Below are 12,189 nucleotides of genomic sequence, written 5' to 3'. Positions count from 1 at the left end.
AGATGGTTAATTCTCTCTCTTTTTTAAGATCTTATTTATTTGAGAGTGAGAGAGAGCATGGGCAGGGGGCAGAGGCAGAGGGAGAAGTAGACTCCCCACTGAGCAAGGAGCCTGATACAGGGCTTGATCCCAGACCCTGGATTACTGTCTGAACTGAAGGCAGACACTTAACTGACAGCTACCCAGGTGCTCCAAAATGGTTAATTCTTAATATTTAAAGTATTTAAAGCCCAGATTTCTGGTAGGTCAGGGTAGCACCCCTATTAAATTTTGTTGCTGTATTTAGTCTTGGTCCCTTTTGCAGTGGAAATTGCCAGATTTTATTCATCTTGACCACATGATTCTTTGTACAGGTTTCTCCCTGCTACCTGAAAGGGGAGTGTTCCTTTGATACCTTTTGTGAGCCCAAATGGCATAAAATGAAGAAGAAATTACCATTAATTTATATGGAATAATTTTTTTAGCATTCCCAGACCCCCCCAAAAATAACCTCTTTTTAGCTTTTCTGACACATTAAGGACACATCTTGCTAACAGATACACAAAATAAATCAAGATTAAGCACAGATGCTCACTGACACAGTTCAGAGCTATGGCTGCTAGATGCTGAGATGCTGAGTGTAGTGCCTAGGGAAGGAGTGTAGTGGTGCCTCTGTAAGGTCTTCCTGTAAAGCAAGTGCTGAAAGCTGTTTTCACGTTGTGCCTTTTTTTAAAAGTAAAAGCAAAAAATCCTCTTCACATTTCTTCCAGTTAGAGAAAACAGGTACTAATGTGGGTCTTATGAAAATCAAAGTTGCATGACACAAACTTTCAAAAAAATGGGAAGTATCTATATTTTATTCTCCCTGGCAGGGTATTTCCTATGCAGAAAAGGGCATGCCACATACTGTCTTTCCAAGCATTGTCTTTTTTTTTTTTTTAAGATTTTATTTATTTATTCATGACACACAGAGAGAGACAGACAGAGGGAGAAGCAGGCTCCATGCAGGGAGCCTGACTTGGGACTCAATCCCGGGTCTCCAGGATCACACCGCAGGCTGAAGGTGGCCCTAAACCGCTGGGCCACCAGGGCTGCCCAAGCATTGTCATTTTTAACAGCCCTGCATTGGATTCCACATTGAATGTGGAGCCTGCTTAAGATCCTCTCTCTCCCTCTCCCTCTGTCTTCCCTACCCTCACCTGAAAAAGAAAAAGAGAAATTCTGATCAGAATTCTTATTCGTACTTATTTCACAAAATAAGATTAAATTTAGTTCTTTTTTTTGCCCCTGGCAAATTTTAGAGAAGCACAGCTACCAACACAAGTGATAAGAAGGTACTGTGAGCTCTTTGGGTTAGGAAGGAACTCATAGTAAGTACCTAATATATGCATTATACTTGTTTGCGCTTCATGTGTTATTTAATCCTCAAAGCAACCCTAAGAGTCAAAAAGTTATAGTCTCCATTTTATGGATATAGAAACTAAGCTTCAGAGAATAATTATTGAAGATCCCCTAATAAATGGTTGTGGTGAAATTCAAGGCCCATTCTTTATCATAGAATGGCCTATTTCCCCCAAAATAGCTCCCCAAGATTTTTCAAAAGAAAATACCAGGAAAATATTGGCACTTAAAAATGTATGGCTATCAAGGGTGAAGGAGGTATTTTCCTTCTCTAGGAGATTTAATCTTTAGGAGAAGGGGAACAAATTAAGATTCCTTAGATGCCCTAGCCAGCATGTCCAAGCAGGGCTGATTGGTGATGGTGTGAGAGACATTAGAAGCACATCCACTGTGGTGATTTTCTTTAGCCTCAGTCTCCATTCCCTTCAGAACTGTTAAAGCAGACTGCCTCTTGTGTCCAAGACCAGAGCTCACCAAGGGCCATCTTCTGTACCTGAAACAACAGCTTTTGCTTGAGAAGTTGCATCCCTTCTTCCATCGCTTTTCTCCTTCCCTCCATTCTCTCCTTCCTGTTTGGGGAGTAGGTTGAATGGTAAACAATGATGTCGATGAATAAAAAGACTAGACTTGGGTGTCGTCATTTGGATTCCTTTTCCTTCTGGGCAACATCAGTAGATGCTGGTGTGAGAGGGTTCTGCTTCTCTCTACTCCATCACTGATGATGAAGGCTTAATGCTTGTCCTTTATTAACAAATGTATTTCATAAAAGTTGAGAAAAGGAATTATAGAAGAAAAAATCCTTTATAGTCTTAATGGCAGTGAGTTTTCAGGTACTTCAGAAACTGTTATTCCTGTTTCTGTTGCCATTTAGCTGTCTTCAGGAATCATTCTTAATTTTAATTTCAGAAGTTTTTTGGGGAAGTATTAATTTTGTACATGTAAATTATAAGCATTTTGTATTATTTACGGAATCTGAAGCATAAGGGTAAAAATCAGTTATAATTGTACGTTTACTGAACATTTTTATCTATTTAGCATGTGATATTTTTGTGTGTGATTTTCCTGTAGTTATGTCCATACATTCATAGTCATAAATTGTATTCGTTTAATTTTCTTGTTTTTTCCCCACTTGTTACATAATTTCAATATGTTTTTGCTAGTTATAACTTGTCTTTATTTGAATATGGAAAAATGTTCATACTTTGTTTTGAATTATGTTTCTTTGATCACTAGCCATGTGGAGCCTTATTTATTCATCTGTTAGTTGTGTTTCTTTGTAAAATCCTTGCTTTGAAACTTTGTGGACTTCATGTTGTAACAAATTTGTGTGAGCTCTTTAGATACTAACTTTCTATCATATTGCCAAAATTGAAATAACCTGTCCTTAGGGGGAATATCAGCTACTATGTTCATAGTACAGCTGTATTCCTTTCCAAGTTTAAAAGTTGAGTCTGTATTTAAAATCATTATTCAAGGGACTTTATTAAGTGGGTGGAAAGTTACTATGTAGCCTTTTGCTCATTAAAAACATTGGATCCTTATACTTCTTTTCTTTCAGAAGACAGATAATTCTCAGGAGTCAAAGGTAAGAGCTCTTGTGGAGTTGGAAGGAGACTTCTTTGAGGCTTTCAGGTACAGAGATGCATACATACGTAGTGGAGGGTGACCTCAGCCTTGGTTTAGGTGATCACTGGTAGAAGGGAGTTAGAATTACAGTATTTCCAATTTATCAAAGGAGATGAAATAGCCACACATGCCGATATGGTCCTATTTACAGACATTGAGAATGCTGTTGTTTGAGAAGTGGTTGTGCATCAAAAGAAGACCTTTGAGTTCCCTGTCAGTGGCTGTTAAAAGAGTACTTTTTTTTTTAATCGTTTTCTTTTTAGAATTAGAGAATAGAAGGAGCTCAGGTATAACCACAGCCTTCCTCAAGTCTGTTACCAGTGAGGACTTAATGATTAAGTTATTTCTTTTCATGTAGGCTCAAGCAAACTGTCGAGTAGGAGTCGCAGCTCTGAATACTCTAGCAGGCTACATTGACTGGGTGTCCATGAGTCATATTACTGCTGAAAACTGTAAGCTCTTAGAGATGCTCTGCCTGCTTCTGAATGAACAGGAACTTCAATTGGGAGCAGCTGAGTGTCTTCTCATTGCAGTCAGCAGAAAAGTAAGTTACCACTTCAAACTGACTTTTGTCCTCTCTGAGTCTCTGAGGGGAGTATGTGTTTAATTGTACATTGTAGTAGGAAGCCATTAGAAAATTTGGGATTTATTTTTACCTGACACCAATTTAATTGCCTGCTCCTACCCCTTCGGTAGTTTGCCGATATTCTAGGGATCCATTGGCACTATATACAGAGATTTACCAGGCTACTTGGTTCTTGAAACTACTATAAATCTTGGTACTTCATGCTGAGGAAATAAGATGAAAGTAATACTAAAATTTAAAACTCAATGTTACATCAAAGAATCTTTTTATTTATTTATTCATGAGAGACAGAGAGAGAGAGAAGCAGAGACACAGGCAGAGAGAGAAGCAGGCTCCATGCAGGGAGCCTGACGTGGGACTCAATCCCAGGACTCCAGGATCACGCCCTGGGCCGAAGGCATGTGCCAAACCGATAAGCCACCCAGAGATTCCCACATCCAAGAATCTTAAGTGGTGGCTGCACTGTCCTTTTTTTTTTTTTTTTAATATATATATATTCATGAGAAACACAGGAGACAGAGACACCTAGGCAGAGGGAGAAGCAAGTTCCCTATGGGGAGCCTTTTATTTATTTGTTTAAGATATTATTTATTTGTTCATGAGAGGCAGAGACACAGGCAGAGGAAAAAGCAGGCTCCATGCAGGGAGCTCAACTCGGCACTCGATCCTGGGTCTCCAGGATCAGGCCCTGGGCTGAAGGTGGTGCTAAACTGCTGAGCCACCCGGGATGCCCCCCAGTGTTGATTTTAAAGGATCAGCCTTTTTTCCAGTGTTTAGTTAAGCTCTGAGACTGTGAGAAATTATGAAATTATTATCTTTTATTTTATAGGTATAGAAGATGTTAGTACTTGGAGGCTTTTAATAATAAAGTTTGTATTATTTGTGTTTCCCTAAAATTGGTTCTAGGGCAAGTTGGAAGACCGGAAGCCCTTGATGGTCTTATTTGGGGATGTTGCCATGCATTATATACTGTCTGCTGCACAGTAAGTATCTACTTTTTATGTGTTTTCTAATTTCTTTGTCCTTTCTGTAGTATGGGTCGATATATCTAAAGTTCATATCTGAATGTTGGCAGTCAATTGACAGTGACAGTGTTTTTAATATGAACGAAAGTCAGGCAGTGTTAAAGGAACTTTTAAACCTTTTTAAAGACTTGATAGTGGAAACTCAGTCACTTTCACAGTTTTCCCCATTCTTCCCAGATAGCTCATCTCCTTGATTCTGTTTGCTTCTGGTGATTCCCAAGCCTCCTAGTAGTGCTGGTGCCTAGGCCTGAGAATGCTCTGATCTTCTGGACCAGAGTCTGCCCCAGGGCCTGCCTTGACTGCAGAACTCCAGATGTTCCTCCTTCCTCAAAGTAATCAATGTCTGATGTGCTAAGGCCCTTGGAAGCAGCAGGAACAGTGTGTTCAATGAGAAATGTATGCATGGGACCTGCAAACACATTCTGTGTTCTAAAATAATGGCTTCCACTTTTTTTTTTTTTTCATTTTTAATTGCTTTGAAAAATGTTTGAGCATTTCCTGATATGTGTTTCTTACCAGGAAGGCAGGTAGAACTAGGTAGAACTGTATGTACTACAATGACAGTTGAAGCTGTCACATCACCTTTATTTATTTATTTATTTTTTTATACTCTTAGTGCCAGGGAGAAATGAAAAGATACGAGATACGCATGTATTACTTAAAATCTCTCACTGTCCATTCCAACACAGCTTTTATGATGGCTTTCTTTTCTCTGGAAATTAGCTCTGTTTTTAAGAGGTCCTGTTAATTAAATTCATAACATGTCTTTTGGGTAGCCACTGCAGCTAACTGTTCCCAAGGCCCATTTTTTAGTTCCATAGAAACTATGACATTCAAAAAAGAAAAAGAAAAGAAACTATGACATTCACACTGAATTGTCCCATCTCTGTGTTACTTGTACTGGTTAGTAAAGCTATGATTCAAACCTAGGCAGTCAGGGATCCCTGGGTGGCGCAGCGGTTTGGCGCCTGCCTTTGGCCCAGGGCGCGATCCTGGAGACCCGGGATCGAATCCCACGTCGGGCTCCCGGTGCATGGAGCCTGCTTCTCCCTCTGCCTGTGTCTCTGCCTCTCTCTCTCTCTCTCTGTGACTATCATAAATAAATTAAAAAAAAAACAAACCTAGGCAGTCAGACTCGAGAGCCTGCACTAGAAACCACAATGCCATATTGTCCTTCACTATCACTAGAACCCAAGTCTTGCTTACCCTGAGGCCCATGCTTTTTACATTATACTCCACTGCATCTGGAACACAGCTAATATGGCTGCTGTACATACTAGTTATCATTACTTCTTTTAATTTTTTTTTTTCTTTAGATTTTATTTTTCCATTCATGAGAGACGCAGAGAGAGGCAGAGACATAGGCAGAGGGAGAAGCTTGGCTCCATGCAGGGAGCCTGATGCAGGACTCAATCCCAGGACCCTGGGATCATGCCCCAAGCCTTAGGCAGACGCTCAACCACTAAGCCACCCAAGAGTCCCAGTTATTGTTAATTCTTATTAGTGTGAATAGTCTTACATCATTTCAGGTCCAGTTTTGCCACCAATTAAGTTATAATTTTTTTAAGACTTTTTTTAGAGCCATTTCAAGTTCATAGCAAAATTCAATAAAGGTACAGAGATTTCTGTTATGCCACATGCCTACCCCCCACGCATAGCCTCCTCCATTACCAACATCCCCAACCAGAGTAGTACATTTGTTATAATTGATGAACTACATGGACACATTATAATCATCCAAAGTCCATAGTTTACTTTAGGGTTCACATTGGGTGTTGTACATTCCATAGGTACGTTCTGTGGGTTTCAACAAATGTGTAGTAACCTGTATCGTTATAGTATTGTACAGAGTATTTTCACTGCCCCCAAAAAATCCTTTGTGCTCCGCCTATTCGTCTCTCCTCCCCTACCCCAACCTCTGGCAACAACTGATCTGATCTTTTTTACTTTCTCCATAATTTTGCCTTTTCCGGATTGTCATATAGTTGGAATCACATAGTATATAATCTTTTCAGATTGAGTTCTTTCAGTTGGTAACATGCATTTAGAGTTTTTCCATGTGTTTTCATGGCTTGATAGCTCATTCCTTGTTAGCATTGAATAATATTGCATTGTCTGGCTGTACCAGTTTATCCGTTCACCTGCCAGAAGACATCTTGGTTGCTTCCAAATTTTGCCACTTATGAATAAAGCTGCAATAAACATGTAGGTTTAACATGTTAAAAACATGTAGGTCTTTGTGTGAACGTGTTTTCAACTCCTTTGGTAAATAAGAAGCATGATTGCTGGGTTGTTAAGAGTATGCTTAGTTTTGTAAGAAACTCAAATTGTTTTCAAAGTGTCTATATCATTTTTGCATTCTCACCAGCAATGAATGAGAGTTACTTTCGTTCCACATCCTTGGCAGCGTTTGGTGTTGTTAATGGTCTGAATTTTGGCCACTCTAATAGATATGTGGTGGTATCTTATTTGAATTTGCAATTTCCTGGTGATATATGATGTAGAGCATCTTTTTATATGTTTGTTATCTGTATCTCTTTGGAGAGATGTCTCTTAAGCTCTTTGGTCTATTTTTTGAGCAGGTTGTTTTCTTATTGTTGAGTGTTAAAGTTCATTATATATCTTGGATAACAGTCTTTTTTTCGATGTGACATTGCAAATATTTTCTCCCAGTCTGTGGCTTGTCTTTTCTTTCTTTCAATTATAGTCCTTTTAATTTTGTCAGTGGCATAAGGGATTGTTCCTAGGCATGTCTCTTTAAGTCCTCCCTGAGTATCAATGAATGTCTATAAGTATATGCATTGTTGTATGCAGTCATGCCCAGAGTTTATGTTATTAACCCAAAATAATCAAGGACCATTTAATGTGCATAATTAGAGTGCTTCTTTGAGGGATAAGATTACATTGAACCCTGTTCTTCATTGATCCTTCAGTGTTTGGCTTGAGGTTTTTTTTTTTAACTTTAATACTCAGCAGAAATTTGAATGTCGAAGCACAGACCACGTATAGCTCCATTTGGTGGGAATCCTTTTGGTTGTCTTGATGTGCAACTAATCTCACTATTTTCTCATCTTACAGGACTGCTGATGGAGGAGGCTTGGTAGAAAAACATTATGTCTTCCTGAAGAGACTCTGTCAGGTGTTGTGTGCTCTGGGCAATCAGCTCTGTGCATTGCTGGTGAGCACTTACTTTCTGGAGAGTTTCAGGGCCATTTGATCAGAGCATTTAGAAAGTTATATTTGTATAATGAGTGAAACGTGCTATTAATTTTAGCTTTGTGGAGCATTGCCCTACAGATTATTTCATATGACTTTTATAGATTAAATTATAACGGGTTGAATGCTGTATATTTCTTTTAACAAGTCAGTTATTGATGTTAACAGGAAACACCCACGTCCATTATTCCATAAAGTCAACGTTGCTATTCTTACGAATTTCGGTACTTAAGGTTCTTATAGTACATCAGTTTGCTGAATGCATTACCCTTTAAAATTCTATTAGATCATGAAATATTATGCGTTTGAATAAAAAACCCTTCTTCCAAGTTTAAAGGGTTGTATAATTGATCATAAAAGAAAACATTAGTGTGATTGACCTAAAAATACCTGTCTTTAGGGAACTATTTAATAACTTGTCTTACAAGTTGAGAGATAGGACATTGATACCGACATTTGCGTCTGATGTTATGTTTTTTTGTGGTGGTTTGAATGGTTAGAGAGGATAGAGCTTCAGACATACAATGTATACCATCAAGTGGTTATTTAATAGATTTGGTCACAGACATGTGAATAGTCTAGGTGTGAAGAAATAATACAGATTTTTTTCTTTCTGTGATTTCTGAAATGAATGCTCTTTTTCATTTTAGTATTTGACCACAGAATGAGTTTTAATGATGATGATTAAGGAGGTAAAGCACCTTTCCTGTTTTTAGCCCTTGAATCGATGCCTTCCTTAGGTCACAAGGAAGTATAAAGTCCTTTCAGAACTGAAATTTGTGAGGGTTTAAGTTCTGTACAGTTGACCCTCGAACGACACAGGTTTGAACTGCATGGGTCCACTTATACACAGATATTTTTTGATAAATACAGTGCAATTCTGTAAATGTATTTTCTCTTTCTTAGAATATCCTTAATAACAATTTTTTTCTTTAGCTTCCTTTATTGTAAGGACACAGTATATAATATATATACAAAACATGTGTTAATCAACAGTTTATGTTATCAGTAATGCCTCCGACTTACAGGAGGCTATTAGTAATTAAGTTTGGGGGGAATAAACAGTCATATGTGGATTTTTGACCCTTAGCCCCTGTGTTCAAGAGTCAGCTGTGTTTGTCACCCTACTCCTCCCACTGTTTTCTTCTACCCGCCATGAACGTCACTAATGTGGTGGTCTTTTTGTCTCTCAGGGTGTGGATTCTGATGTAGAAACACCAGCAAACTTTGGAAAATACCTGGAATCTTTTCTTGCTTTCACCACCCATCCAAGTCAGGTAAACTTTATGCAGGCAACGTCTCAAAAGTTTAGTTAGGTGTAAACCAAAATCAAGCACTGTGGTTTGAAGTAATTAGCAGCTCGTGTATAAAATGTCACTCTTGAAGCCCTAGGAAATAATAATAGTGTGATTTCATTAAGACAATTGTTGAGTCTTCCTCCTGAGCCAGGTGTCACACCATCTAGATCAGAGGCTTTTCCCCTCAGGTAGTAGTCTGCTGATGTACAGTCAGATGAAGTATGTCCCAGGTGATTTGCTACTAAAGGCATTTTAAATGCAAAAATCTTGACTGTGTTACAAAATTAATTGCCCACATTTAATTGCCCACATTTAAAGTTTTCCTTGTAATATCACCCTGAGATTCCCATATCCTTCTTTGCCCTTAAATTAGAGGGGTGACTAGCTGGCTTAGTTGGTAGAGCATAGGACTCTTAACCTTTAGGTCATTCAAGCCCCACATCAGGTGTAGAGCTTACATAGGATAAAAAAGAAAAAAAGAAGAAAAAGTGGTAGAGCTCAGCTAATACTCCAGGAATTGCACCTGACCCATGGTCTGTCTTATCAATATGTGGTCTGTAATAGGCAGTCATTACTGATGCAGTACAATATGGACAATTAAGAAGTATTACAGAGATTTGTTTCCATAAAAAAAATATTGATAATTGCTGGGCTGAGTAATGACCTTGTTTATATAAAATCCAAATCCTTCAACTTAAGTTTTCCCTTTTATTATTTCCCCCTTTAGTTTCTACGCTCTTCAACTCAAATGACTTGGGGGGCCCTTTTCCGGCATGAGATCTTATCCCGTGATCCTTTGCTATTAGCAATAATACCAAAATATCTTCGTGCTTCTATGACTAACTTGGTCAAGGTAGGCAGTGGGAATCAAAATGTGGAATGGGGGTACCTGGGTGGCTCAGTCCATTAAGCGTCTGACTCTTGATTTCTGCTTAGGTCATGATCCTCAGAGTTGTGGGATTGAGCTCTGCATCGAGCTCCACACTCAGCAAAGTGTCTGGTTGAGATTCTTTGTCTCCCTCTGCCCCTCGCCCTGCTTTCTCTTTCTCTCTCTCTCTCTTTTTTCTTTCAAATAAATCTTAAAGCACACACACACAACACATAGAATGTAGGTGGATACACATAATGAGACTTAGATTGGCATCACTGACAGCCCATCTTGGTCACCAGGATCCCATCCTTGGGCATTATTCTCTTATTTGCCTGGAAAAAAGAAGTCCAAACTAGTTATTAGATCTACATTTTCCTATTTTTGGAGCACTTACATACAAAGTATTGGGCTAGATGCTAGGAAGAAATAGGACAAGAGCAGTGACCCATGCCCATGCAATGGGATAATGCTTTTCACAGTTTAAAAGCAGGCAGGGTGGAGCCAAGATTCTAAGAGGAAGTCAGATGTGATTGTTTCTGAAGATCTAGTGAGGATCTGAAGGTGAGTGAAAAGGGAGGACAGAAAGTGAAAGCAAATGGCACATCACTTTGGTAGAATTGCTTGTGAATCCCCTGAGATTGGCTAAGGGCTCTTGGCAGCTGACAGATGGCTTAGCCTTGATTTATAAAAATCAGAGAATGGGACCTATTCCTCAGGGAATAAACCAAACACATGGCATACTCTGTCCTAATTCTCTCCATGGTCTTTAGTACTTTTTGAGTGAAACATCCAAAGTTCCATGCTTAGTCCCACGGTTCGGCACTTAAGGAGACAAATAGTTTTCAGTTCTTTTTTGCTTATTACATGCTGTATTAGCACTTTGTTTTGGGACAGCTTTATACTCATCCAAAACTCCAGAGTTTAACTCTCCCTAAGGAATCTGGAAGAGAACATCAAATGCGTGTTCTCTTTTCTACTATTCTCAGGATTATTGAAACTAGGAGGGATCCCTGGGTGGCGCAGTGGTTTGGCGCCTGCCTTTGGCCCAGGGCGCGATCCTGGAGACCCGGGATCGAATCCCACATCGGGCTCCTGGTGCATGGAGCCTGCTTCTCCCTCTGCCTGTGTCTCTGCCCCTCTCTGTGTGTGTGTGTGTGTGACTATCATAAATAAATAAAAAAAAATTAAAAAAAAAAAAAGAAAAGAAACTAGGAGAAAATTGTGGGCTTGAGGTAGACCAGAAGTAGTTATTTATTATAAAAGATCTTTTGCAAACCCTAATACTTCTTAAATTTAGAAGTGCTTTAGCTCCTAGAATGTAACCCTCTTTTGGTAGGTCTATTTTTATCAGCTACCCCAATTATCTTTCTCTTTGCAGATGGGCTTTCCTTCTAAAACAGACAGTCCTAGCTGTGAATACTCTCGATTTGATTTTGATAGTGATGAGGACTTCAATGCTTTCTTCAACTGTAAGTGATAGTGGCCTGGAATTTCTTCCAGTAGTCTGAAAATGGGATCTAGTGTTAAAAATCATGGTGCATGACCCTTGGGGTTGTATGTTCAAGGGTCTAAGATCTGGACAAGCAGCCTGTTTAATCTCTAGTTTCACATTGCAGCAGGTACTGAGATTGCACTCATTTCCGGCATAGTATTCTCTTTTTTGCACGTGCATTACATGCACAGGTATGTGTGCATATACACACAGCCTTTGGGCTTTGATGTTTAGGCATAGTAACTATATGTAAGGCACTTAAATTTTTTTTATAGCTAGGATTAAATACTACTTTATCTTGCTGGTCTTCTAAAAAAGAAGAAAAACTCATATATTCTGATAACCTAAGTCTGTTCTTGGTTTTCTGTAGCCTGGCTGCTTCTCCTCCTCCCCCTCCCCCCCCTTTTTAAATAGCAGCTTTAGGAGTTATAATTTGTTTACCATACAATCCGCTCATTTATAGTATACAATTCAGTGGTTTTTTTGTATGTTTAAAGTTGTGCAACTATTGGCTCAATTTTAGTATATTTTCATGACCCCAAGAATCCCTGTGCCCGCTTGCAGTCAGCTATTCCCAGTCCCCTCATCCTTCCCAGCTCCAAGCAACCAGTAATCCACTTTCTGTTTCTGTATTTCAGCTATCCTGAACATTTCATATTAACAGATTATACATTATATGGTCTTTTGTACCGCCT

General features: G+C 39.0%; 1 protein-coding gene across 2 annotated transcripts in view; it reads left to right on the top strand.

Annotated features, from left to right (window-relative positions):
- The window catches only part of XPO5 (exportin 5), a 50,495-nt gene that overhangs the window by 4,958 nt on the left and 33,348 nt on the right, over positions 1–12,189 (top strand). Inside the window, exons 6-12 of one of the 2 annotated variants that reach the window (XM_025990964.2) lie at positions 2,939–2,965; positions 3,365–3,550; positions 4,499–4,575; positions 7,696–7,795; positions 9,027–9,110; positions 9,859–9,984; positions 11,381–11,471. In XM_025990964.2, the coding sequence (XP_025846749.1) occupies positions 2,939–2,965; positions 3,365–3,550; positions 4,499–4,575; positions 7,696–7,795; positions 9,027–9,110; positions 9,859–9,984; positions 11,381–11,471 (691 nt within the window). The remainder of the gene's footprint in view (positions 1–2,938; positions 2,966–3,364; positions 3,551–4,498; positions 4,576–7,695; positions 7,796–9,026; positions 9,111–9,858; positions 9,985–11,380; positions 11,472–12,189) is intronic. The other variant, XM_025990965.2, reaches the window with a different exon arrangement.

Source organism: Vulpes vulpes, chromosome 1 (genome assembly GCF_048418805.1).
Source record: "Vulpes vulpes isolate BD-2025 chromosome 1, VulVul3, whole genome shotgun sequence".
NCBI classification, from domain to species: Eukaryota; Metazoa; Chordata; class Mammalia; order Carnivora; family Canidae; genus Vulpes; species Vulpes vulpes.
Note: the sequence above shows the minus strand (reverse complement) of the source record. Positions and strands in the feature narration are given on the sequence as shown.